We start from the raw sequence: 26117 nt of genomic DNA on the forward strand, positions 1-26117 counted from the left end.
CGAACAGAATACCCCTTATCAGGCTCCAACTGACCCGTCCAGCTCTGGAAGCTCGACTTGGGGCTTCTGACTATCGGGTTCTTGGGTTATGTGTTCAACTACCTCGACCAGAACAATATTGTATGGCGCGCCCATACATACCAAGAAATGAGCTGAGCGTTACGTCTTTAAAGCAATGCGTATGTCGCTAGGATGAAATCTTTAAAAAACATGGATAAATTGAAAAGAAACTGCAGGACGACCTGTAGCTGTATGGCAATGAGTTGAACTCTGATGCACCCCCTTAAGCGAGAGGGTTCTGTGCCTGCACGGCTTTCACGTCATCCATTCTCTGTCATGTCCACTCCCATCCAGGCAATTTATCCAGAATCATCTACAGCCTACTTTTGAACAATCATCGGGCACAATAGACATTGGATGAAAGATGTCTCCGCCGCGTGTGGACGGCGGAATCTGCCTGGTGCAGCCAGAAGGGCGATCTGGTTCATACCTGAACCTAGGGAAGGATATGAGTTTAGTCTAGGTCCGGAACACCGATGAGTGAGTCAACTTGCATATTTCGTTTTAAATTACATTCATCACACAGATGACAGGTCAAGGGAGTACAATACAAGGGTGCCCGCCAGCACGAAGCCGATCAAACAGCGACTTGCCCAGCTGCTCCCCGAATTCGTTGCTATCCGAGCCTCTCGCGCACCCTCGCGTTGGATCAGCGCCTCGAATGGTTCCAACAACATAGGGGGAAGCGAGAAGCGGAATCAAAGCGGAAGCCTCGTGGGCTTCAGCATCCCTGTCGGCAATGACGATGGTCCTTTTTCCGTTTGCAGCGCTGGCGGCCAAAACGCGTCCTACCTTGTGGCTCCTGTGAATATAGACCGGGGCTCTATGGACGATGTATGGAGTATTGAGAAGACGCTGGTGCTCTTCAAACAGCTCTTCAACTACCACATGGGTTTCGCCAACGAGGAAGACGTTGAAGTCGCATGCAGCGAAGAAGAGAGCCAGCGCGACCAGGAGTGCCCTTCGTCTAGCGCCACCCTGTACGAGCAGACATCCGCCTTTAGCAGAACGGAGTGCGTCAACAGCACGCATCCCAACCTCGTGCCACGGCCTGAGCCGCCGCCGTAGGTCTGCTTTGGCCAGAGAGATTGTCAATCTAGCTACCCCCTTCAGCAGGTCGACATCTGGCAAGGCAGTCGGCTCATGGTTCAGCAGCAGCGGGCCCCAGCCAGAGCGAGCTACTCCACTGTGCTTGAGTATCTCGAGAGCCGCCAGCTTTTCCATGATTATTGCACCAGGTGTCGAGAAAAAGATCCATCCGTGACACGATGCATTGAAACTCAAGCAGTTCGAAAAGAAGGAATGCGAATAATCAGTGATCTTAATGTGGAACATCCTACCGGAAGAGCGAGACCAGGTGTTCACGGAGATATACCCCTTTGCAATTGGTCCCTGCAAATGTCCAGCATAAGGCGCCCAAAGTTTCAGCTGCACGCCGCCGGCCATACTACCCAGGATCTTTTCAACATCGTCAATGTAGCGCAAGGTACGAACTTGAGCAAGGACCACGACCTTGGGGTTAACACTCAATATAGAGATGTTTACCGGAAGACCTTGGATCCGATTGAGCTGCAAAGACCGCTGTTCGGACTCGATTGCCGTGGCATAAGCCATGACCGCCAGATAGTGGTCCAAGTCGTAAAAGTAGTTTTGCGCTATAAAGGGCACGATTTGCTGGCCCCAGCGCTTCTTCACCAATGCACGGGAATTCTGACGCATAACCAGCGGGTAACCAGACCCTTCGTCTAGGCAATAGGGGGCCCAAGCATAATTCCTGGGGAGCGAATTGCTGAGGTCGCGGAGGGCGCACAGAAGGGCACCGCACATACTAACTTTGCTACTATCGACAACGATGCGGAATTTCACTGTCCGTTGGGTGGAAGAGGCTGCCTTGGTCAGGGAGCGCATATAGTTCCATATGGAACCGGATTCGGGGTTTTCGTCGAAGCCAGGATCCCTATAGAGGCGATGGGAGATCCCACCAGTCGTATGAAATTCAACGTCGATGGCACACAGGCCGCCATTATTCTTCTCGTACTGCTCGGTTATCCAAAGGCCCAAAACACACCATGTTTCTTGAGGGTCGTTGGAGGCGTGCAGATTGAAATCCAGACAGGTGCAGCTGTCCTTGCCAACTTTGTCCTTGTCAGCTTTTCCCTGGCTGACTTTATTTTGGTCAACGTCTGTGAGAAAGCGCAACTTTGCCGCCACGGGTCTGTCGACAATTGTGAACTGGACTCCCGCCTTTTTGTCGTGGAGTAGGGCAGTTGACGGCATCCATTGAGCTTCCCCATCACCAGTCGGCACCAGGAACTGTATCCATTGTGGAGTTGGACCTCTAGTGTACAAAATGTCGGCGTCGACTTCTTCGATGGGCATCGTGGACTCGGAGGAGACGAGGGTGCCCGTGTCCTATAGATGTGTCCGGTTAGTACCTGCTCTTCACAAGGCCGCAACTGGCAAGAGAATCGACTCCCCAGCAGCGGGACTGGATTAACCAAGCATACCTGGGAGTTTGCAGCACCAACACTGCCAGCCGGCACTGACTGCTCAGACTCACGAGGTTTCTGTGCGGCGACGGCGATCCCGACGGCTTGACCAGGCTCGGACGCGAGGGTCATCTGGTTGACCGTGCTCTTCGAGTCTGACATCGCGACAGGCTTCTGGAGAAACACGCGACAAAAACTCGCAGACGACTTTGGACGCGACAAGAACAAACCGGTATGCGATTGGAATCGGCAGGGAAAAAGGAAATTAGAACGCGGTTGCTGATCGGGTTCTGCAGTGGATTGTTTGGCCAGAGGTAGAGACAATCAGAGGAGGTGCAGGTGCAGAAAGGAAAGAGGGGATGGGCCGCAAAGACGAGTTCGCTTTTATCTTGAGTTGCTTAGTCGGCGGATTATGTGGTTGTATTGTCGTGGTCCTGTCGTGAGATACAGCACTAGTCACAGGCCATTCACAGAGGCAAGCTGTGCTGCTTGAACAGCAGGAAACAGATCTTCACGGAGGATAGGGCTGCCCTTGTCACGCAGGCAGGTTATTCCAGGTACCTATCTATATTTCAGCTTGATATACCTGGTGTTCTACTTTCTCACGGGTAGGGATGGCCAGGTTGAATGTGGTTGATCATGGAGTCTGCTGGAACAGTGAATGAAAACTAGCAGGTAAGTTGGGCAATGTTAAAGTCATGCCCATGAGCAGCAGCCTGTTTGACCTGATGTATTAACATTAGAGTTGAAAGACCAGTATTCAGCATATACACAGTGTCTATTAGGTTTGTATATCAAGGACCTTGGTATGGCACTGTCCATCATTCAAGAAAGTTCCAGAAGCAGGCACGAACCTTCACTAAGATTAAGGACAATGAAAGTAGTGAACATCGATCTGAAAGGCTGACGATAAATCAGTTTTGCAAGGGTGCAATGTCTTGTATCAATCAATGGGATCAATAAAGCGGAATATATATCATTAGTTTTGTCATATATGGCGTATTTATTTCTACATTCCCTGCCCCCGATCTATACATTTGCCTAAGCAGGTCTATTTGCGGCAGCAAGACACTGAAAGCTAAAAGAAAAGGTCCTTTCTCAGGCAGTATCATAGGTATAACAGAGCACATCACCCTCAGTATTAAGCAGGGTCTCAAGAGTCGCATTCCCCGCAAGCCTGCCGATATTAACCGTAAAATCAAGGGTGACATTCTTCCCACTGTAATCCAGCGGCTCAACCGGCCCACCAACCTCATGAAGACGGGCCGGAAGATCCTGCTGCTGCCACTCCCACAGGATCCGATCTAGGTTGCCGTGGTGGAGGTAGAAGAGAGGATCGCCGGGGCTCTCGTACTGGTTTCCCAGAGTGCCCAGGACACCGCCGACACCGAAGTGTCCGCTGCCGTGGATATTGGGCTCGGTGAACTGGGGGATGTTCTCGAGGGCACGCGCAAAGGTCGTGTAGTCGGGCTGGCTCTGGACATGGTCGACGAGGCTCTGCGCCGCGAAGCTGTTCATGATCCAGGGGATGTAGTCTCGCTTCAGGCAGCCACCGCCGGCGTGGTGGAGCTGGAACTTGTCCGAGGTGAAGGGGCCATTCTGGACGCAGCCTCCGCCGGTGCGGCCGGTGAGGTTGAAGGGGTTGTCGGCTGCGTCGGTGATCGCGACCCAGGCGCCGTTTCCGCCGAAGCCGGTGTCTGGATCGAAGATCTCAGTTTCGAAGATGGCGGTTGATGAGAGGTTAGTGGAGGCATCTTGCGACCAGTTCCAGTAGCTGGTGGGAATCAGCACGCTTTGCCCGATATACTCTAGAGAGACTAGAAACTCACGGCTGGGCACCAGCGTATCCACATTCCTCGCGCAGTGACTTCTCGTAAGAGGCAACAAAGTACCGATGCCACAGCAAGAAGTGGCCCTGAGAATGAACGGTGATCAGCGCGATCGGCAAAGGACGAGACAATCCTGTAGAGGTCTTACCACAAAGTGGATATATGGTGTCTGATCTGAGTGAACCGCCTGGAAATCGTCAAAACGGTTGACAGTACCGTTTAGTCCGGATTTGGCGTCCAGAGTTGTCAAGCACTGAACGGCCTCAATGTACTCGGCCTTCTCTTCGACAGTCAACTGTCTCCTAACATAATTTCAGTATGGGTCAACGCACAAGTTTCAACCACGAGCTTACCATTCTTTGCGCACGGGAGGGTTGCTGCACGTTGCGCGGCGCCCATGAGGGGAGCCGGAGGCAAGGTGCAGGAGTGCCAAAGAGGAGAGGAGCTTGGCAAGACGCATTTTGAATTTTGTCTGAAACACGAGCCACGGCCTGGAAGATTCCAATGTTGCAGGGGAGACCGCGGGCTTATGAACACAATAGTCGGGCCGTCCGGCTATGACTTGTTCGGCAGGAGTCTGGAAGCCCTAACGCCGGCTTCAGTGCTAGGATGGGCCAACACCGCCGAGCCAGTTAGCCTTGCTTAGCGCTGCACCGGCGTGGGCTTGGTGGGACGCGGGAGGGTAATCCCTGTCAGCTCATCTGGGGGCGCACGCCTCTGCATACGAGACCCACCCATAGAGTGCAGGGGGGCTGGAATACGGAGTAATGTCCTCGTCAAATGCCTCAGTGTCTGTTGTGGCTCGGCATCACCGGCCCCATCCCGAGGTTCGGTGTCCATATACACCGCTCGTTTGACGCGATTGACTTTGGCCAGGATTGCATGGTTTGATAACATTCTCCAAGTTTCATCGGTTCCTGAACCTTCGTCTCCAACAAAATGTCCGACAACGACATGGTTTCTGGCCTCCTGCAAATCGCGACTAAAGAAGGAGCAACCCCAGCGTGGGGACTGGCAACCAGTGGCTAATGGGCCACGAATGCCAAGGCAAGAGTACGCAGTCTCCAATAGGAACTTGAAATGAGGCCAGATGGGTGTTTGCAGTATATTCATTCGAAATCGCTTCCAGAATGGTCGGAGATTGCGCATTGAAGCTTCGAATCGATCCTGGTTGATGTCTCTGCGTTCGCCCAATGGGATCCGGTAGGCTTCGATATCTCTTAGAAATCGTCTCCGGTTTGCCCAGTCCTCACTCTTCAGGGCTGTCGCAGTGGCTCGGCGAGTCCATGATCCCGGCCCCCGGGACTATCGATTGAGTAAGTTCAGATCGTTCTTGATGCTGTGGAATTGCAACCCCGGTCCAGAATTTAGTGGCTCTTGTTGATTTCACAGGTGATGACGGTTTCAAAGTCTCAAACCCCCTTTCCATTTATTAACCTAGCCGGACCCTGAAAGACCATCGCGATGAGTAGGACCTGTATGTAGTTTCATGACTCCCTCGTGAGACTGAACATATGCGATTGTCTCACAATCTCGCTCAATCCGAATCATGGCGTACATCTCGGCTAGCCATGGCTCGTTGCAGCCGATGTTCCTCATTATCATGAGCATTTTGCTGTTCCTCTCAGTCGTCACCGTCTCACTGCGGGTGTTCTGTCGAGTTTTTCGCGTCCACAAAACAGGTATCGATGACTATCTCATCGTAGCGGCAACCGCCGTAACCGTTGGGATGGGAATCATGAACGGGTTTCATGTCGCGGTAGGAACAGGGTACGTCGTGCTTTCTTACACTCTCGCTTCCCAATTGACCTTCTACAGCCAGCATTGGGAATATTTAGATCTGCCAGAGGTACTGGTGCCCACGCTCAAACATTGGTATGCCTACCAGCTGGTCTACCCGATCACGGTCGGGCTCGTGAAGTTCAGCATCTTGACGCAATATTATCGGATCTTTGAGACCAGAAACTTCAGAGTCCAGGTCATCGTGGTTGCGGGATTTGTTATGCTGTACACCATCATTTGCATCTTCGTCAATGTGCGAAATTTTCCTGGAGTCTCGTTTGCCTGGGGTACTGACGTGTTTATTGACAGGCGTTTGAATGCCACAACAAGCCATGGCGAGCGTGGGACCCCTCCTTCCCCCAAGGCTGTAACAACCTCTCAGCGATGTACTTCTCGACGGCAGCGATAACAATTTTCACGGATTTGGTAATCCTGGTCATGCCGATACCTCAGTTAATAAAGCTGAACCTCAACCCACGAAGGAAATGTATGCTTACCTGCTGTGGATCATGGGACGCACCTCTAACTGCCGACATAGATGCCCTGGTAGCCATCTTTTTAACAGGAACATTCGCATCGGCCGCGTCGATCGCCCGCCTGAACGCACTATACAAATATACCGTCACCGACGACGTCTCATACGATGCCATCCTGATCCTCCTCTGGTCGCAAATCGAGGTGAATGTCGCCATCATCTCCGCCTCCGCGCCCTCCCTCCGACCGCTGTTTAACCGTATCTTCAAGGGCTCGTCGTACGGGCGACCGCGGCCCTCGAACCCTCCAGGATATGGCACGTACGGACACGGCGAATCTAATTATCGACGTACACTCACTCACGGAAAGAGCCACGGTGCGATCGAGCTCACTTCTCGTGATGACGATGCGGATACTGCCAGAGTGCACGGTGTTACTCGATCCAGCTCACGAGCTCGAGAGTTAGTCGAAGAGAATGATAGCCGAGAGCACATACTCGACCAGGATGCAAACATTGTGAAGACGGTCGTGATAGAGATGAGGAGCGAGGGTAGGACGTGACGAGGCGCATAAAAGAATTTGTGTTTATTAATTGGGAGGGATGGCCGGATAAAATGGCTTGGAGTTTGCGATTAGAAAAGGCGTTGAGAGGTTTCCACGTCGGATCTGAAGCATGATTGATGCTCTAGGATGGACTTATACTCCATAATTAGTATAAGAGCATGTTCTCTTAATAAAAACCGTTTTACCTTCATTTGGCTCCATCCGGACCCGACAACGGCCGAATCTCGTGCTTGCTCGCTCGCGATGCAAGGGAATTAAAAAGCTGTGCATAGAAAATACCACGGGACGTTAAAACAGGATATCCAGGAGAGGTCGAGATCGACCTGGAGCATCCACAGATCAACCATCATTGACTTGTCGGATCTTGGAAAGCGATCGATCGTGCGGAGGGAGTTGTGGATAAGTGTGGGCCGGACTTCGAGCCGATGGACCGGAGTTGGTCCGTGACTACAAGATCGAACGATTAAAGCAATTATTTGAGTACAGCAAATATATAAAGTACAGATAGCCGGAGCCCAGACTTTTAACAAGGGTATCATAACCAAAGGTCATCAAACATGAGATTACAGAGCCCATCCGTCACAAATTACCCCCGCCAGGAAGAAAGCCACCTCGAATGCCGTCGTATGGGCGGAAGAGGCTCAGTGTGCGTGTTGATATTCCGATACCTTACTGGCGAGCGCGACGGACTAAACGTTGAAAAGGACTCCAGTTGGGTATCCTGGTTCAGCTTCTTGGAGGCCAAGGTGTCGATCCTGGAAGAGTTAGTAAGGAGCCATCTTCATCAACATCGATAAAGACTTACAGCATCACAAGCGGGAACAGGCACTCCATCGTATACGCGAAGCGATCAACTTGCCCAGCGACCGTAGTCGCAGACTGCGACGTGACTTGCGACGAGTAGGTCACGGCGCGTGTGATGCCAATGAAGCAGAGGCTCGCGACGCGGATTTCCGTTGTACGGAGGAGGTACCGGAAGACGAGTCTTGTGGAGGAGACCTTCGGCGAGACCTGGTAGGCGTTGTGCAGGAGGCGGATGAGGAAGAAGGAGCTCCAGGTCTCGACAAGGGCAATCGTCGTAAAGTACCCCACGTGAAGATAGCCGATTTGGTGCTGGTATGGGCCACCGGAATGGATGGTGTTTGTGCCACTGGCGATGTCCAGGATGCGGTAGACGAGGATAGTCATGCGAAGCGACGCAATAGACACCAAAAGCAGCCAGAATATGCAGAGGAATACGACGCGTGCGGTATTGCGGAGGGTGTGGACTAAAATCTGGTAGCTGTAGAAGGAGAGGCCCGCTTCTTGGATCTGGGAGAGGGGAGCAATTAGCTACCGCAACGACTGTGGAAGGAGATTGAAATTACCAGCCAGAAAAAGTCGGCGAAGCCGCTTGCAACAGCTCTATTGGCAATCGCATGCTCAGTGGCATAGAATGCGTAATAACAGGCCCCGTTCGCTATCGCACAGGAGACGGACACCACGATCGGAATATAGGTCAATGGGCTGGGACGACTGATAAAAAGGGCCCAAATGCCTACGAGCGTGACGAACAGTCCGATGCTACTCAGGATGGACCAGCTCAGCTCAAAATATGTTGCCATGGAAAGGTGATGGTCAGGTTGGGGGTATGGAGAATCCATCTCGGCCGGCCCCCCATGGGAGCATATGCTGCGTGGGGATGATGGTTGTCTTCATGCGAAGGTGAGAGTCTTGAGGAAGAACTAGAATAGCAAAGGCCGACGACTGATATACGGAGACTGAACTCCTGGGGAAGGCATCGAGCCCCTGCGGAGGTGAAACGCTGGTCGTGTGCTGACCACTCCCCCGCAAATCCCACAATCTCATTGACGGACTAATTTCAGGTCCGGGCTGGGTCCATCGAATCAAATGCAAAGGATGGAATCGCGAGATTCTCTGTTCCGAAAGGAAGTCCGCTCCGTCCGTTAGCGCTCTTGTACCTCCAGACGGGGTGCTCTGGTTATGCGGAGTTGGGGTCAAGGGTGGCGAGACCATGATCGTGTCTCTGACGTCCTTGACTGTGTCAACATTAAGCAACAATTCATCGCAACGTCACTCTAAGAGAGCCCAAACTGCTTCCCTGAAGCAAAAGCCGCGTTCGAAATTCATACTGACATGGAGATTGAAATTCGCAGACAGGTGTGCATATGCGCCCGGCCAATAGGTATTGATGGACCGTGCCTCCAAGCTTTCCCGTCTCGGTACGAGTCGCGATCCATGGGACACGGACTGAGCTACCGCATTGACCTCACGTTGTTTGGGAATGATTCCAACTTGGAGAGTGGTTGGGGCCGAACTTAAATCCAGATTGTCGGGGGGAGGTTAGGGAATACCCCGGGGTTTTCAGAGTGGGCTGATGCGGAGGAACTGCCACAAGCATGGAGGAGCACGAGTGGCAAACAACATAAACTCACCTAGCAGATGAGCGGGCGAACTGGGGACCAGGTAGTCTATAGTTTGTCTCCCATCAGCTCCCGTACTCCTACAGCCCTGCGTCCCTGAGTTCGGAGCTGGAGGCTATTCTCCAATCAAGCCAAACCCACCAATCCGCGCCTTCTGCGTACCGTAAAGCCACGGAGAAGCGTGTCACGCATGGCTTTTGAGTTCGCGCCGTTGGAACTAAAGGAGTTCGGCCGAAATTGTGCCGCGATTCGGATTCTCAACCTTATACCAGTACAGCAACCTCGACCATGCTGCAACCAAGGTTTATATGATGTTTTTGCGCGTACTGAATTCTGTGTGATGATCAACCGGAGAAGGCATTTAGCACTAGAACCAGAGTCGCCTCGCGTCAAGGGCCAATTTAATATCCCGTCGGGGAAAAAAGTGTATATGGTCGGCACTTGTGAGCCCGACCCTTGAGCCTCTTTTCTCAAGACATAGGTACAACAGGTGTGATGCCTGTTTCAAGCCTAAGAAAGCTAGATAGCGCACTCGTGTTTGTGCAAAGCAAAGTTGATACTCCGTACCGGTACCAGCATGGCCGCGCAATCTAGCATAAGCACCGTTCCTCTTTGCGCGGCGATGCTCCGGTATTGCCAAGTCTTGGGAATAAGCCATCCGGCTTCTTTTCGTACATAAGCCACTGTACGGAGTAGGACCAGGAAGCCTTGTGAGTCGTGGCGTTAAATGAGCTCTACGGTAGGGTCTTGGCTTCGGGGCACCTCGGCTGGGTGGCGTTCGCGGCGGGGCACGTATGGTGTGATGTCTGCAAGTGGAGGCATTCATTGGCAGTCCTGGCCCCTAGCGGTGGGCACTGTACTTTTGACAGGCGAGATGAATGCTCATATAAAATCTTGTTAGAGAATCTCCCGCGGCTTGAGATTGAATTTATGGCGTACTGCCGAGAAAAAGGAGCCCACTATCCGAAGAGGCCGAGTAGGCGAAGCCAGGAAGGGAAGGAGTCATAGAGAGGCTAGTAAAAGAGCTCGTTATTTAAGAGTAGGGACGGAGGCGAATGTTCAGCTGTTTATTGTGAGCTTGCGGGGGTTTGCTGGTTTGCCTACATTATTCGCGCGATTGCAATCTAGGCTGGAGGATTGACCGGGCTCGCGGGAACGCTCACTCACTGTCTCATATCATAAGCTAGCGCGACAATCGATTGTATCCCTGCTTAGACGAGAGAGAGGACGCAGAGTACGCATGCGAGATTTCTTTCTCCCGAACCGAACGTACTTCGTGCTGGGAGATGCCGGATTTCAGTGCGAATTTCAAGCACGATGTCGATATAAGATTCCCAGGCTCCACATGCTGTGGATCGTAAGCCGCTGTCATCGAGAATCATACTCGGTCGCAGAGAAAGTGTGAACCTAGCCGTTCAATCTAGCCGTCGGTATACCATGCGCAGTGCCTTACTCTGTATATGTCATTCCTCGTCTCTCCGGAGTACTTCCCTCGCACCAGTCAGATTGAGAAGGTTCCTGGCCCAAAATGATCCCAGTATTCAGTACTCAGACCGAGATGGTCTAAGTATCAATATGGGCATACCTTCATGTGATGGAAACTCTCAACAAGCGCCCGAGCCAACGTCGTTCGTAGTGCTCTCCGGGAAAATAATATGCAGCTCGGATATGTGCGATCATTCCTCAAGCTCGTACTCCGCATAGTCTGGGATTTTTGGCCATTGCTGCTATCATGAGGCCAATGGCATCTCTTGGAGATGAAAGCTTGGAGATAGTATCTAGCTAGGCCACGATAGTGAAGCTATACTTAGTATGGCTAACTAAGCTAATAGGCAAGGGCTATAGTAAGGCAAGTAATATATTATATTTTAACACCCCCCTTGCTAGAAGCCCTACTAAAGGAATAAAGCTAAATATATTTCCTAAATAAAAAGTAAATAATAAAATATAAAGTAATAAAAAATAAGCAAGGCGCCACGGCGGGCCGCCCTTGTATATAAAAAAAAAATAAAAGCTAAAATAAAAAATTATAAAGCTATTTAAAAATTACTTTTTTTACTAAGGTATTTTATGCTAAGTTACTTAATAAAGTAAAAATATTAAACCTATTTAAAAGGCTTAGTAAGGCTGTTAATAGCTTATTTTTTAATATTAATATAAGTAAATTTAATATTACTAGTGGCTATTTTTTTTATATATAAAGTAATATTTAATTACTATATACTTTATATAAGTATAAAATTTTAAATTTTTTAATAAGGTAATTACGCCTTAGTTATCCATATAAATAAATATTAATTTAATAAAAAGTATTTATATTAAAGTAAGGCGCGATATATTAAGTTTAATAAAAAATAATTAAAATTATAAAAGTTCTTAAATTATAACAGCCTAAAAAATATACTTTAATTTTATAAATAAAAGGGCTATAATTAATTATTTTTTAAAAAATTAGCTAATTAGCCTGTTAGCTATTTTAAAAATATATTTAAAAGTAAAAATATAGCTATTAATATAAGCACTAGCCTAGTTAATATTATAGTATTTAATAAGGCCTTTGCCTTTATATTAATAAAAAATAGCAAGATTTTTTAATATTTTAAAGTAGTAAAAAACACGTGTTAAGGCTGTAATATAATTTTTTAAAAAATTTATTATATATTAAAATAAAAGTATAATAGTAAAAAAATATTTAGGCATGTATTAATAAAAATTTAAATAAAAGTATTAATTTATTTTTAATATAAAAAGATTTTTTTTATTAAGGCCTTGCTATTAAACTTTTATAATATAATTTTAAAATTATATAAAATAATAAAGTTTTTATAGTTTTTAAGGCTAAATTACTTTAAAATATTTTTAATATAATATTTTTAAAAAAAAATAAATATTATTATCCACGCGGTAAATATTAATATTAATAAAATAAATAAGTACTTTATTATTAGTAATTTTAAAGGCGCCTTTAAGCACCTTAATAATTTTTATAATATTATTTATAAATAAAAAAAAAGCATAATATTATTTATATAAAAAAAATAAATACTTAGCTATAGGTAAAAACTAAATAATTTATATATATTTTAGTAAATTTAAATAAAATAAAAAGGCTAGTAAGTATTTTATACCACTTTTTTAATAACTACTTTAAGTTATATAAGATTTTTAAAAATAAGCTATATTTACTAGTAATCTTACTACCCTTAAATAATTTAATAAAAATTTTTTTAAAAAAATTTATATATAAAAAAGTAATAATAATATTAAAAAAGTATAGTACCTAGTTATAATAGGTAGCTAGTATAATAAAAAGTTTAAAAAATATTAATTTAGTAATAGCTATATATATTTTATAAATCTTATAATTATAGCTAGTAATTTAATAAAAGCTTTTAATAATTAGGCAAGCTTTATAGGTACTATTATACTTAATTTTAAATACCTATTTAAAGTTAAGAAATTATATTTTTTTTTAATAATTAATAACGCGCCACGTGCTATTAAAAAAATAATTATTAAGCTTTTTATAAATAGCTACATGCTATTTATTTACCTTTAAATAAAAAATTATATTTATATATATTTTTAGCTTATAACTAGTATTATTTAAGGTTTTAAAAATAAAGTTTTATTTATTTAACTTACTAAAGTTTACTATAAAAATAATATTATTAATAAAGTTATTAAAAACAAGCTTATAATCCGCGAGAAACCACGCGAGATAATTTAAAAAAAAAGTTAAAATTATATATAAAAAAAAGTTTATTTATACTTATTAATTTAAGGTGCTTTTTTATAATTTAACTTAGCTTTTTTAAATAATTTAAGTAGTATATTTTACTTTTTAAAAATAAAAAATACTAAATATTAGCCCCTAAAGCGCGGGTGTGCTTTACTAGGCTATTATAAATTTTATTAATTATATTTAAATTTTTTTTTAAAAAAAAGGGGGTTTAAAGCAAGATAATATTAAGGCTTTATATTATATAACCCTTAAATTAAAGAGTTTAGTGCAGGTATTAAAAAAAATACTAGTTAGTTAATATTTTTAAAGCTACTTTAAATTATAAGTAATATTATTAAAAAGGTTTTTTTAAAATAATTCTTTTTATTTTAAATTTATTTTAAAAGGTTAAGAAATAAGGTTATAAAAAATAAAAATATTTTTATAAGTATTTAATAAAGTTTTAAAGCCAGGGGGCATATATTTTTACTTTTAAAAATATAATTTTTTTTATTTATTTTACTAGTAATAAGGTATAACATATTTAAATTATATTTATTAATAGGTAGTAAAAGGGGAGTACTTAATTTTTTAAAAATAATATTATAAGTAATAATAACTTACTTTAATTTAAAATTATAAATTTTATATAAACTTTTAAAATATTTAATAAAGCAGCCCTTGGCTATATAAAAATTAATTTTTATTTTATATATTTTTTTAAAAATAAAGTAAAAGTATTTATATCCTAGCACGCGCTAGTAAAAAATATTAAGTTATATTTTATTAAATATTTTATAAGGTGTTTTATTAATAATTTTATAATAAAAATAATTATAAATATAAATAATAGCAAGAACTAGGTAATTTTAAAAAAAACTTTAAAAGTTAGTTTTTTATTATAATAAATATAACTAGTTTAATAATATAATAATTTTTTATCTTAATAATTAGGTTTAGTATTAAGTAATATTTTAGTATTAAATTAAAAATAATACTGTAATTTTTATAATATAACTTAAGTAGTTAGTATTTTAAAGTATTATTATAATAAATATACTTTATTTTTATTTTTAATTATATTTATAGCTAGTTGCGGAATTAAAAATTTTTTTTAAAAAGTTTCTTTTTTTTATAATAAATATTTAGTAAAACTAAAAAGCCTTATTAATAAATATAATAAAGTATAAGGTGCTTATTTACCTGTGTATTAATATAAGCCTATAAATATTTATATATATAATATTACCTAGCTAGCAGCTAAGATTCCTAATTAAATTTTACTTTATTAAAAAAAGTGTTATTTTTTATTAATAATACATAGCTTATATTATTTAACTAGCAGGCCTTTATATAATTTAAAGCTAATAATATATTAAAAAAATTTTTAATTTTTTTTTAAATGCGTGGGCAGCTTATTAGTAAGCTAAATATATAAAAATTACTTTATTAAAAATCTTTACCCTGGCTACTATTAAACCCTTAAATAAAATTATACTTTAACTAAGTATAAAGGTATTTACAAGCGTGGTAATTACTTTAAAAAAAGTGTTAATATTTAAATAAAAATAGTAATAAAATTTAAGTAAGGTAGTATATATAACTAAGGATTTATATTATATAAGTTTAATAATAATATTAGTATTAAATATTATATAAATATTATTATTTATAAGTTATTTAATTAATATTAAATTATAAGCTAAGCTAGGCGCGTACTAAATATTTTTTAATAAAAAACTTTTAATTTACTTTATATTAAACTTATTAATAACACCTAATATAATATTATTATAGCCTTTAATAAAAAACTTGCTATTATTAGCTATTTTAATAAAAATTTTTATATATTAAAATAATATAAAGTTATGCTTAAAGTATATTATATAATAAAAAATATTAAAATTAAGTATTTAACTATTATTAATAGCTAGTTTAATATTTATATAAGTTAATTTAATATAAAAATCTAGCTTATTAATATTAAAATTTAGTTATATAAACACAAAGTTTATATATATAAAGTTAAAGTTAATATTAATAATATTAGCGCTTAAAAAAGCCTGTAAAGTATTAGGTAAAGGTATTAATAAAAAACCTTAAGTTAATCTTTAAGCTAACTATTATAAAATACTAGTAGTAGTATTTTTTACTTATATAATATTTATAAAGGCAGAGGCGCCGTGGCCTTTTTTACCTTTTTTTTTATAGTATTTAAATCTACTACCACGGCCTTAATAGGCGCTAGTGTTAGTATTAATACCTTTAAAGTTATTATTTTTATTTTATAACTAGGTATTTGCTAGATTTTTAATATAGGTAAAAAAAATAACTACTATATAACTAGTAGTATATATATTATATAATACTATAATTTTTAACAAGGATAAAGCTACTATAACTAGGGCGGCTAGTAATATTAGTAATATATTAAATAGTTTTAAATATTTATATTTAATTAAGTTTAAATTACAGGAATAGTAAATAAATATTATTAATATTTTAATAAAATATTATATATAGTTAAGTAATAAAGGGTTATATATTATATAAGCCTAAAATTATTATAATAAAAAAATATTATATAGCCTATTAATTAAGGGTCTAAATAATTATTAACTTAATAATAATATTTTTAAACTTTATAAAAAACTATTTTAATTACTAGCTAGTATATTTTATTATATTAAGTATTTATTAACTTTTTTAAAAAAAACTAGTACTAAATAAGTTATATAGCTTTTATAAGTAATAAAAGGCTTAAATAATATTTTAAAGGCTGGAAATTTAGTTTATATATTATATATAAAGTATTAATTATAAAAATAATAATAAAAAAAAATTATATTATATCCAGCGCCCTTACTTTACTTTTATTTTAATATTTTAAAAAGTTTAAATACTAATTTAATTTTTAATAATAAGCTTAGTAACTTAATTTTAAGCTATATTATTTTTATTAATATATTTTATAATAATAATAGCTTGCTTTAGCAAATACTTATAAAAAAAAACTTTTTTAATAATAATAAGCTAAAAATAAGGCAGTTTAAATTAAAGTATAATTTTAAAAAATTTATATTATAAATAATAATTTTTTTAATTATTAAGCCGTGTAATAACTTTATAAAAATTAAAAATAATAATAATAATATTAATTATATTATAAATAAATTTTTACACGGCCTTAATATATAAGGGTAATATAAAAGTTATATAAAGTAAGTAATTAAAAAATTTTTATTAAATAATTAAAAATCCTAATACCGCACGAAAATATTTTTAACTTAATAAATATTTAAAGTAAATAAATTTTTAAAAAAGGTAGTAATAAAAAAGTAGTTATATATAAGTAAATATAATATTTTAATAAAAAAAGCTACCTAGGGCACATAACCTTTTAAAAATAAAAGCTTAAAAATAGTATCTAGCTAGGCTATAATAGTAAAGCTATACTTGGTATGGCTGACTAAGCTAATAGGCGAGGGCTACAGTGGGGCGAGCAGTATACTACGCTCCGACAGCATCGATGCTGCAAGAATAGCTGTGTATGCAACAAAAGGGACTAATGCTGGAGTAGGCCATCGTAACGTGCGTGATGACTGAGCCCAGCACTTTCAATAGAGTCCTGCTCTATGGAAGAATAGCACTGGACCACAACATGCGCCCGCTTCGTCGAAGAAAGGTAGCAACATTGCCAACCAGTTAGAAATATCCCTGAGAGTCATTTTTCGGTTGGCGGGGCGCAAAAGCGCCCATATTCAAAAGCCCTTTACCTATTGCAGACGAACATATTTCTGAAGCGGACGGCGGACCGGGCGGGGTGTGACAAGGATTCCGCTGACATGAACGCGAGGAAGCTCTTATGAGCATTCAATCCATGATCGGAAACTTCTAAACGCCAGAAGAAATATTGACTTTTTAGCAACCGGTGAGGCAAGAGAGCGGTTCTGAAGTGACCTGGATAGGGCCTATGTTGGAAGAAATTGTTCTATTCAGTCGGAAATATTGTTAGAAGCAACGTATAATCCCTATCAGTCAAGATACTGTTCGCCGGAGCAGCAGAACGTACAAACAAATGCAGTATCACAAACAGGCTTGCCTTCAGAGCATGGGCGTGGTATGATCAAGCTGAAAAGCTCGGTCGACAAACAAAAATTCGTGGAAGTGGCGGAGACGCCTGTGACCACTGGAGGCTCAGTGCGGAAGTTTTTCCCGACAAAAATTGAACATGCTTATTGGCGCGGGGACCATCTGGAAAACCTGCCGCAAAGCATGCTGTGGAACATGCTATGGAACACGCTTGAAGTTCTCTGTTCAGATAGTTCGACGAGGCCTAACGTTGTTGCCCCGAAACTATCAGATGGTGCTTCAAGAAATGAATTCTCAGCTGGGTGAGCCTTTGGAGTTCCATAATTCTATGAACTTCCATCTCGGGTTTGCAGTAAGGGGACACTGGCCCGTGAGAAAGCTGCTATTCGTCTCTTTCACCCAATCAGGTTAAAGGTAAAGCCGGCGCAAGATATACTTTCGGGAGCCGGCAAGAAACATACCAAACAGGGTCTAAAACGCGAAGAACTGATGAAGAACTGAGGTCAAAGACCAATTGGCTTTGCGTCGGTACGATTAGGATATGCTGCCCGGATGCAAGTTCCAGAAGCCGCTGCCCGGTAACAGCCCAATAAATGTTGACCGAAAGAATCTGCCACCTCTGCCCATGCGGCTACAGGCTGTTCCAGCCAGCCAGAAGATTTTGTCTAGACTTTCGTATTTTCGAGGATGTCGTGCCACAGGGCAACGGCCTGGAAGTGGGGAAACTTTGTCGTACAGTGTAACAAACACTAAACGTCATTGGAATGAGGGGATGCCATACCCTGCATTGTTGATCACCGTTGAATTGAGAACGAGACTTACATCGTCGGCAAGGCTCAACAGTTTCCGCCCGGATTGCAACCGGGAGGTCAGAGAACTGTAACCGTGCAACCAGTGGGAATGAATAGTAAACGGGCGCATAGAAAGTACGAAGCGCCTTGCCCGTGCCGCTTGATTTGAGCGTCCAGGGTGTCACAATGAGTCGGTCGCGCCCAATTCCAATCAACAGCCACGACCCGGATTAGGTGAATGGTGAGGCTGCTTGCAGTTCGCACGGAACTGATATCTCCGGACTTGGACTTTGCTTGTGTCACATAGGTAGGTAGTCCACTGGCGCCACAAATTTCAGTGCCCGCCAATCAAACAAGCAGACGCTGGATCTTGTACCTGCCACGGCGTCCAAGGAACCTCATCAAGTGCCTGTAGCAGCTGAGAATATGTGAGCATTACACCGGACACCGAATGCCAATAACGTGAAATACTACTTTGCATGAGCAAATTGCCAAGGCAAATTCCTTGATGTGTCGTCAAAGCGTAATCCATCAACGCTTGACCGACGAAGATCCTAGCGCTAGGGATTGCGGAGTAGGACGGGGCACAGAGATCGTTCGGCTTCTCGCCCGCTTACTTGAAGCATGGCCCTCTGAAGCCTCGAACAATCCCTGCAAATAGCGGTGTATTTAAAAGGCGGAGAATATCTCGACTGTCCCGATCAGACAGGAAAGGATAGAGCTGATGTCATGCCGTGGAATTTCCATTGTGTTCTGCGCCGTTGCGAGGAATGACGAGCTCGGTGCCTGGTCTGGCGATGTTTGTTCAAGGTGATTGGAGGGCGATAGCGATTTGTGATGCACCGGATCTGAGGCTGTCAGGCTGTCACAAGAATTGCTTCTTTTTTGTCTGGCGAGGAAATCGAGGGGATGATCATACGACCTTTGCAGCAAACAGTTGTCTGTTGTTGGGTCTGCGCTCCAGGCGGCTAATGATCGGAAACCGATAATTTGGAATATGCTCGACGGTAGCAGCAGTGCTGGGACTCTGGATCACGGCCCGTCGAAGCCGTCGGTATCGGATGCAGGGAGGGGATGCTCAAGTGGGGGTTGGATGAAGATCATCAGGCGTGTCATTGAGGAAAAAGCAAAGAAGAATTGGCGTTCCCAACGGGGCGGGAAAGCGGCGGTAGGTAAGCCAAGCCACCTCTCGTCCTGCTCCACCCTCCCACCCTCCTTCCCATCTGAACACATCCACTTCCTACGCCAGATCGTCGTCCGATTGACTCCTGTCATCCTCCATGACTCAGTCTCTCTTTGTTGTTTCCACCATCGCTACCCAACTCTTACCTGTCGTCCAGCGTCCAATACGGAGTACGTGCAAGGTCCAATCCGTACAAAGCTTCGGAGCCACCCGCGGCCTAGATTGTGAGATCGCGGCGACCAATAGAGCTTCAACCCGCGGTTCCGACAGCCGTCACTGGGCTTAGGAGCTCCATCATGGGGCATACGTGTTCATGCTGCGGCACCGGATATCCTACCCGCGCCTCGAGAATGAACCCCGCCAATCGTGTGGCACAGTGATCAACGTCTGATGACCGACCTGGCTCGAATGTCAATTATCTCTCTAGCGCATGACGCTGCAGAAGGCTTAGCCTGCTGTTGCCCTGGATAAATCCGATCTATACACCGCGTATCATGGAGATTTGGTCCTTGCGGTTGGTATTTGATTGACCAAAAGGTAGCCCATCTTGGTAGGCACACGACGCGTCGAGGGGATGCACTTCTTGCTTTTGATTCCTTGGTCACACTGGGCTATTGTTCGTTTGATCATTGCCAGCGATGACTACTGCCCTGTTATATAAAGCTGGGTGTGTTTTCCCTTTTTTTGAAGGCTCTCAGGTAACATCATTTCCAACGTTGAATCCTGCCTAACTCCACGCAACACCCTTTCGCACCCTTGGCAACATTTGCGTCTGTGCTGCCTATAGAGAATCGTCTACTTGGCACTGTTTACTACCTCTGCTTAGAGGCATACCACCGCGCGTCAAACGCATACAGGCCATCTACCTTCAAACAATGGACCAGAGCAGTACTGCCAACGTGCAGACCACGGCTAGCAAGCTTTCGAGTCGAAGCCTTGCTGAATACCAAGCCGAATTGATATGGATGCACAACAGGACCATCCGCCAACTCAAAGAAGCCAAAGGTATTTTTGGTTCCCCGTTCTCGATTCCACAAAGTGTACTAACTTGCTTGCACAGAAAAGGAGAAGTGCGAGGCAGAGCTGAGATCACAACAATCATCTCAGAAACCTCAAAATTAGCGGAGAACAGGATGTGCGATACTCAAGTGGATTCATACATGCATCGTGGGCTTGATTATGACATGGGCGTTTCTTTTCCTTGGTTACGGCTCGGATTTCTAGTTTGTGGCTGACCCTGACGAGCTGGGGTTAATTGGGCACTCGGAGTTATATGATATCCGCCTGTTATATGAGTATTGGGCTTCTTTTGGTTCAGCGAATAAAATGGTTCCATTTGCTCCAGGTAGTTGCGTTGTAGATCTGAGGTGATCTATCGCACCTTCCACCGTGGTAGAAACTCAATCCTTCTATCAGGCAAGCTGCAGGGCTGTATTCCGTATGTCTCCAAACCCCTTTTTATCGTGGTGATGTGATCTAATACAGTTCTCACAGATCCGACAGGTTCATAAGCCATGGCGGTTAAGGCAAAAGCAATCCTGGAAGGAGTCAGCTGCAGAACTTTTATGCCTGTCCACTGGCCCCTGCATGGCAACTATCGTTTCACCGGCCCTTACTCAAATAGTGTGGAGTTTCCCTAGCTATCTGCCTTGCTTCGGTTTGAGCTTGACTTCATAGCCATAGGATATACGGAGTACAGTTGACATTAACTGTTCTATGCGGTCCTAGAGACTCTGAGACTGCCATCGCTAACTTGAGACCTGGCAAAAGTCACTGATAATTCTTCACGTCATAGTATCTATCTGGTCCTATCTACATGGAAAAAAGCAAATCCTGCGCAGAAAAGCAATCATGAAGCCTCACTTTCCCGGATCTCATGACTGGTTCATGCGCTCAAGTAGACAAGGCATCGGACCAGCTGTCACCCACTCGCGCGATATACATCGGACTCCACGTGGAAGCTAGGGGCTCCCTGTCACTACGCCACTGTTCGCTACTGCACTCTCCATGTACCCTTTCCAGCACCTCGATGAGCCCGATAGCTGACCCTTCTCATACGCGGATAGAATCTCCGCGGACCCACGAGGTCTTTGGTTCCGATATTCCAGCCCCATTATGCAAGATGCAAGGCGTTGGAGGCTGTCGCGGCTTCACATCAAGTATTGCAAAATACGATGGTTCGCGCGAGTTCGATCGATAATTGGACACTGTTGATTTGGCGATCTAGGTCATTAGTTGTGGATACGACCCCTGATAGCCGTCCTTAATTTCCACGACCCCAGCAATGATCAGAGCCCGGCAGGTCAATACACGATCCTACAGGAAGCATTGAACAGGTTTTCCTCATAGCCTAGCACATCTCCGTGCCAAATTCACGGGATACGACGGTACCGAGTAGTTGGGCTTGATTGACCCTTTCCGGGCTTGTAAGCCTCACTTCCACATGAACGCCCAGCTTCCATGCATGCTTTATCTGGATGTTACTGCATCATGCGGCAAGGGTTGTATATTGCCCTTACCAATTCGGACCGTGGAAGCGACCAATAACCTGATTTTCTTGAACCCAGTATATGCACCTGCAGGCCGGAGACAGGCCGTTTCTTTCAGTCCTACCAGCACATCTTATTATGCATCTCAGGAACCTACGAGACTCACCGCTAATTGACACTTGATGAACAGGATGCCTTACGCGTCATTGATTCAGGGACTGATAATGGTGCTTCTTGAACAATCAGAACGCAGATTGCTGCGATTGGCTCACTCAACCATCTAGAAAAGCAATAGTCAGATCTGTCAATGAAGTGCACATATTTGGTAAACAGCGGCTTCCATTAAACTCTGAGTGATTATATGTGTTATGCAAGACTCCAATCCTTCCAGATGCGTCTAGAGAATCGTCGCCCCTTGCGCAATTGCGTCTCACAGCCTAAAAATGCGTCCCGAGTAGCTCAGTTTACCTGCAGCTAGTCCTTGTTAGAGCTGCCCTGATCGACACTGCCTGACCTTTTACCGGTTATGATAAGCGAAAGGAGGAGTATTTGCATTTGATAGGGTTATCGACTGCACAGTATTAGAGCAAGTTTGGTAGTAGCGAGGAAATAAGCACCCGAGAGTTGTTAAACTAAGACCTAAACCAAGGTTATAGATATTAAAAATGCTACAAGCAAGCCCTGTCGCGATCAAGAGATGGTCAAACCTAGGGTTATCAGGGAATGCAGGTGCTGCGCCTGATCGTTCACTATTTGTCCGAGGTAGCCCTAGCATTGCTAGTAGCTTCATGCCGATAATCTATAGTGCTCTCAGAGCACTTGTCTCAAAACCAATTATATCAAATTGCCTTCAAATCTATATAATACACCGCAATCCAGATCTATCAAGTCGCACCTCAATAATACGTATATATATAGACCTGTGCAGCGACCCGCCGATCCCGCCATCCCGCTGTTGCAGGAATAATAGAGTGTGGCTCTAGCGCCCCAGGCTCGCTGCAGCCTAATACACAATGAGTATTCGCCTGGATCCTTTTTCCGGAAGGAAATGCTAATTCCACAGGCGATGTGATGTCCCGACGGCCGCTATCACCACGCTCGAGAGGCTACGGGTCACTAACTTTACACACTGCAACACGGCTGGCTCCAGGCAGCAATGATTCATGCGTCATTTCTTGGAAGGAGGTTGTGGTGCTACGATGACTCGTGATGTTCTTGTTCTAGGCATCAGCTTCTGGGCACATGCACTCTGTTCGAGGTACGAGCTTGAAGGTACTTGATTAGCGATTGACAAGGAATAGTCGTTGTAGTATAGATGAACTGATGGTGATAATATATAGTCCCTTAGGAGTCCACAAGCAATGGACGATGATCTATTTCTCATCATTGCAAAGTGCCTAGATTGTATAGTTCATACGCAACGTATAAAGCTGGTTAGGCTTGATCCTTAACAAGGAGCAAGAATACATATCTGGCTTATCATCACAGATAATTAGCATACATGCTATAATCTATCCCAGAATATCACAAGAGGGGCCAAGGAGTCCGATATAATACAGTGATTTTATTTTTTGTGCGAGGCGCGAGAGACCAGGCTATGAAGTGAGATGGACAGCAGACCTGGTCCAACGGAGTCAATGCCAGTCCATTCGAGCGTCGGTGGAGGCCGTACACGTTCGATGTATGGAGCCAAGGGTGCTTTTGTTTCAGGTCTGGAGTATAGGCAGGGTCGTAAGCTATAAGTACTTTTTAAAGTTCTGCCTAACAGCCAGAAGACAGCAGAGGCGTCTATATGTCACTAAGCGATATGGCATATGACTTTGTGGGTAATCAAGTCAACCACAGAAGGGTCACGTTGATAGCATTGTATAATAGCCGGTGAGCATATATATGTAAATATATATATTTCATACCATAGCGAAGGCATCTGCGCCTGGCGAGCCTATCTCCGTGACCTCGGGAGGTAACTGCGTCAAGCCTGGATTGAGTCACCGTCAGGTCCGAATCAAAGAGCTTTGATGATAAGAATAACGGAGTTAAGAGAGTTGTAACTTGTGTTCGGACTCGGCATATACGGAGTCTGGGGACGGAGCGGAGCGGATGAAAGACCATCCGGGGAATTCGCCTACCTAAAGGCTGGAAGCTCCAAAGTCGGTCAAACAGCCTGAAACAACCGCCACGTGAGTGCCATGCTGCCTGATGTCATCAACCAGCATCACAATACGAGATGCTGGCTGTGATCAGGCGACTGTGTTTTCGAGTACCTATAGTCCAGACCGTCCAGTCCTCAAACCAGAGTCATCGAAAAGAGCCTCGGCTGAGATCACGGATCGTCGTGAATTCCCCGCTAATTGTGGCCGGAGACGACTGGGCCACTAGGAATAATGCCCGGGAGGCTGGAGCGTCTTGGTTCCATACAGAGGGCCCGGAGTGAAATCATCGCCTCGACCGTGGTTTGTCGTCCCTCGGATAGAATGTTCAGCCGTTGAGGCACGTCACAGCCTGCTTTTAAAGGGTTCCAACTCCATCCTAGCCACAACAAGGAGCGAGACTGTCTAACACAATTAAATATGGCACTCCTCGATCTGCTCGAAACATACCGACAGCCTCTCGCCCTCGTGGCCGGCCTCTCGCTTGTGTTCTACCTTCTCTCACGCCTTCACCAACAATGGCGGCAACACCGGTTTGCGAAAGAAAACGGCTGTGAACCTGTTGTTGGGAAAATACGCAATTACGATCCCTTCTTTGCGCTCGACAGGCTCTATTTTCTGGGCAAGGCGGCCAAGGAACGCAAATTGCTGGAGAACAATATCAAACGGTTCAAGGATTATGGCAACACCCACCGAGGCCAGCGCATCACCACCCCCATGCTCGTGACGTGCGATCCGCAAAACATCAAGACTTTCCTGTCGCTCAAATTCAACGACTACAGCATGGGCGACCGAATCCAGATTTTCGGTCCGCTCTTGGGCCACGGCATCTTCACTAGCGACGGCGAGGACTGGGCTCGCTCTCGCCATATGATCCGGCCAAACTTTGTCAAAGAGCAGGTCGCACACCTTGAAATCTTCGAAGAAATGATGGACGACCTCTTTGCGCTCATACCCGCCGACGGCAGCACTGTTGATCTGCAGGAGCTGTTTTTCGGCTACACCATCGACTCTGCGACTGAATTCTTGTGTGGTCATAATGTTCACAGCTTAAAGAAACGTCGATCTGGGGTTGTGGATGGGGAGCCTGACTTTGCTGAAGCCTTCAACTATTCACTTGACAACATTTCAAAGAACGGGCGGTACGGCCCTCTGATGTTTCTTAACCAACACCCGAAAGCCGTGGAATCGCATCGTGTCTGCCAGAAGACCATGGACCAATTTGTCGACAAGGCTATTAAATTGCGAGAAAATGCTGGCAATGAGAAGGTGGTCGACGAGACCGCAGAACGTCGATACATGTTCCTGTACGGATTGGCACAACAGACGGGCGATCGCAGACGGATCCGAGATGAAGTCTTGAATATCTTGTTAGCCGGTCGCGATACGACGGCTTCGCTTTTGAGTAACATGTTCTTCCTGCTGGCAAAGCACCCGGAGACCTGGGCCAAATTGCAAGAAGAGGTCGCGACACTAGAAGGACGTGCTCCGACTTACGACCAGCTGCGGAACATGAAGTATCTCAAGTACTGTCTGAACGAAAGTAAGTTTAAGCTTCCTCGGACAGTTTGTCTTTGTCAACTAACCTTTTAGCTCTCCGTCTCTACCCCGTTGTTCCTGTCAACTCACGGACTGCCATCAAAGATACTGTCCTTCCTGTAGGTGGCGGCCCCGACGGTCAGTCGCCTGTTTTTGTCGCCAAGGGCACCGCAGTTGCATACAGCGTCTACGCCATGCATCGCCGCGAAGACTTCTACGGCCCCGACGCGGAGGAGTTCCGGCCCGAGCGATGGATCGATCTACGGCCCGGCTGGGAGTATCTGCCGTTTAATGGAGGACCTCGTATTTGCGTCGGGCAGCAGTATGCATTGACCGAAGCGGGATATGTCACGACGCGCCTAGCCCAGCGGTACTCAATCCTTGAGAGCCGTGACCCTGGCCCATGGGAGGAGAAATTGACGTTGACTTTGTGTTCCCACAATGGGACCCTAGTCAGTCTCCGACATTAGCGAGTCTTATCCCTGTCGAGACGGTGACAAACAAATCACTCAGCCCGGGTTTTCCTCT

The 26117-nt window shown here is 43.9% G+C and overlaps 6 protein-coding genes across 6 annotated transcripts; 3 read left to right on the forward strand and 3 right to left on the reverse strand.

Annotated features, from left to right (window-relative positions):
• Positions 1–594: 594 nt before the first annotated feature.
• On the reverse strand, positions 595–2711 carry DSM5745_04329 (uncharacterized protein; the record flags this gene model as incomplete). Its single annotated transcript, XM_026746345.1, has 2 exons — positions 595–2472; positions 2568–2711. 2 exons carry the CDS (start codon positions 2709–2711, stop codon positions 595–597), a joined length of 2022 nt encoding a protein of 673 aa, XP_026605341.1.
• A 936-nt stretch (positions 2712–3647) lies between these two features.
• DSM5745_04330 (tyrosinase family protein) lies at positions 3648–4838 on the reverse strand (the record flags this gene model as incomplete). Its single annotated transcript, XM_026746346.1, has 4 exons — positions 3648–4323; positions 4379–4464; positions 4527–4680; positions 4732–4838. The coding sequence occupies 4 exons, from the start codon at positions 4836–4838 to the stop codon at positions 3648–3650; spliced, it is 1023 nt and encodes a 340-aa protein (XP_026605342.1).
• A 1374-nt stretch (positions 4839–6212) lies between these two features.
• Positions 6213–6494, reverse strand: DSM5745_04331 (uncharacterized protein; the record flags this gene model as incomplete). The annotated part of the gene is made up of 2 exons (XM_026746347.1): positions 6213–6383; positions 6456–6494. 2 exons carry the CDS (start codon positions 6492–6494, stop codon positions 6213–6215), a joined length of 210 nt encoding a protein of 69 aa, XP_026605343.1.
• A 50-nt stretch (positions 6495–6544) lies between these two features.
• On the forward strand, positions 6545–7195 carry DSM5745_04332 (uncharacterized protein; the record flags this gene model as incomplete). The annotated part of the gene is made up of 2 exons (XM_026746348.1): positions 6545–6647; positions 6699–7195. The coding sequence occupies 2 exons, from the start codon at positions 6545–6547 to the stop codon at positions 7193–7195; spliced, it is 600 nt and encodes a 199-aa protein (XP_026605344.1).
• Positions 7196–20286: 13091 nt separating this feature from the next.
• On the forward strand, positions 20287–20533 carry DSM5745_04333 (uncharacterized protein; the record flags this gene model as incomplete). The annotated part of the gene is made up of 2 exons (XM_026746349.1): positions 20287–20416; positions 20472–20533. 2 exons carry the CDS (start codon positions 20287–20289, stop codon positions 20531–20533), a joined length of 192 nt encoding a protein of 63 aa, XP_026605345.1.
• Positions 20534–24470: 3937 nt separating this feature from the next.
• Positions 24471–26059, forward strand: DSM5745_04334 (cytochrome P450; the record flags this gene model as incomplete). Its single annotated transcript, XM_026746350.1, has 2 exons — positions 24471–25593; positions 25644–26059. 2 exons carry the CDS (start codon positions 24471–24473, stop codon positions 26057–26059), a joined length of 1539 nt encoding a protein of 512 aa, XP_026605346.1.
• Positions 26060–26117: the final 58 nt, after the last annotated feature.

This window comes from Aspergillus mulundensis, assembly GCF_003369625.1.
Source record: "Aspergillus mulundensis strain DSM 5745 chromosome Unknown scaffold_3, whole genome shotgun sequence".
NCBI classification, from domain to species: domain Eukaryota; kingdom Fungi; phylum Ascomycota; class Eurotiomycetes; order Eurotiales; family Aspergillaceae; genus Aspergillus; species Aspergillus mulundensis.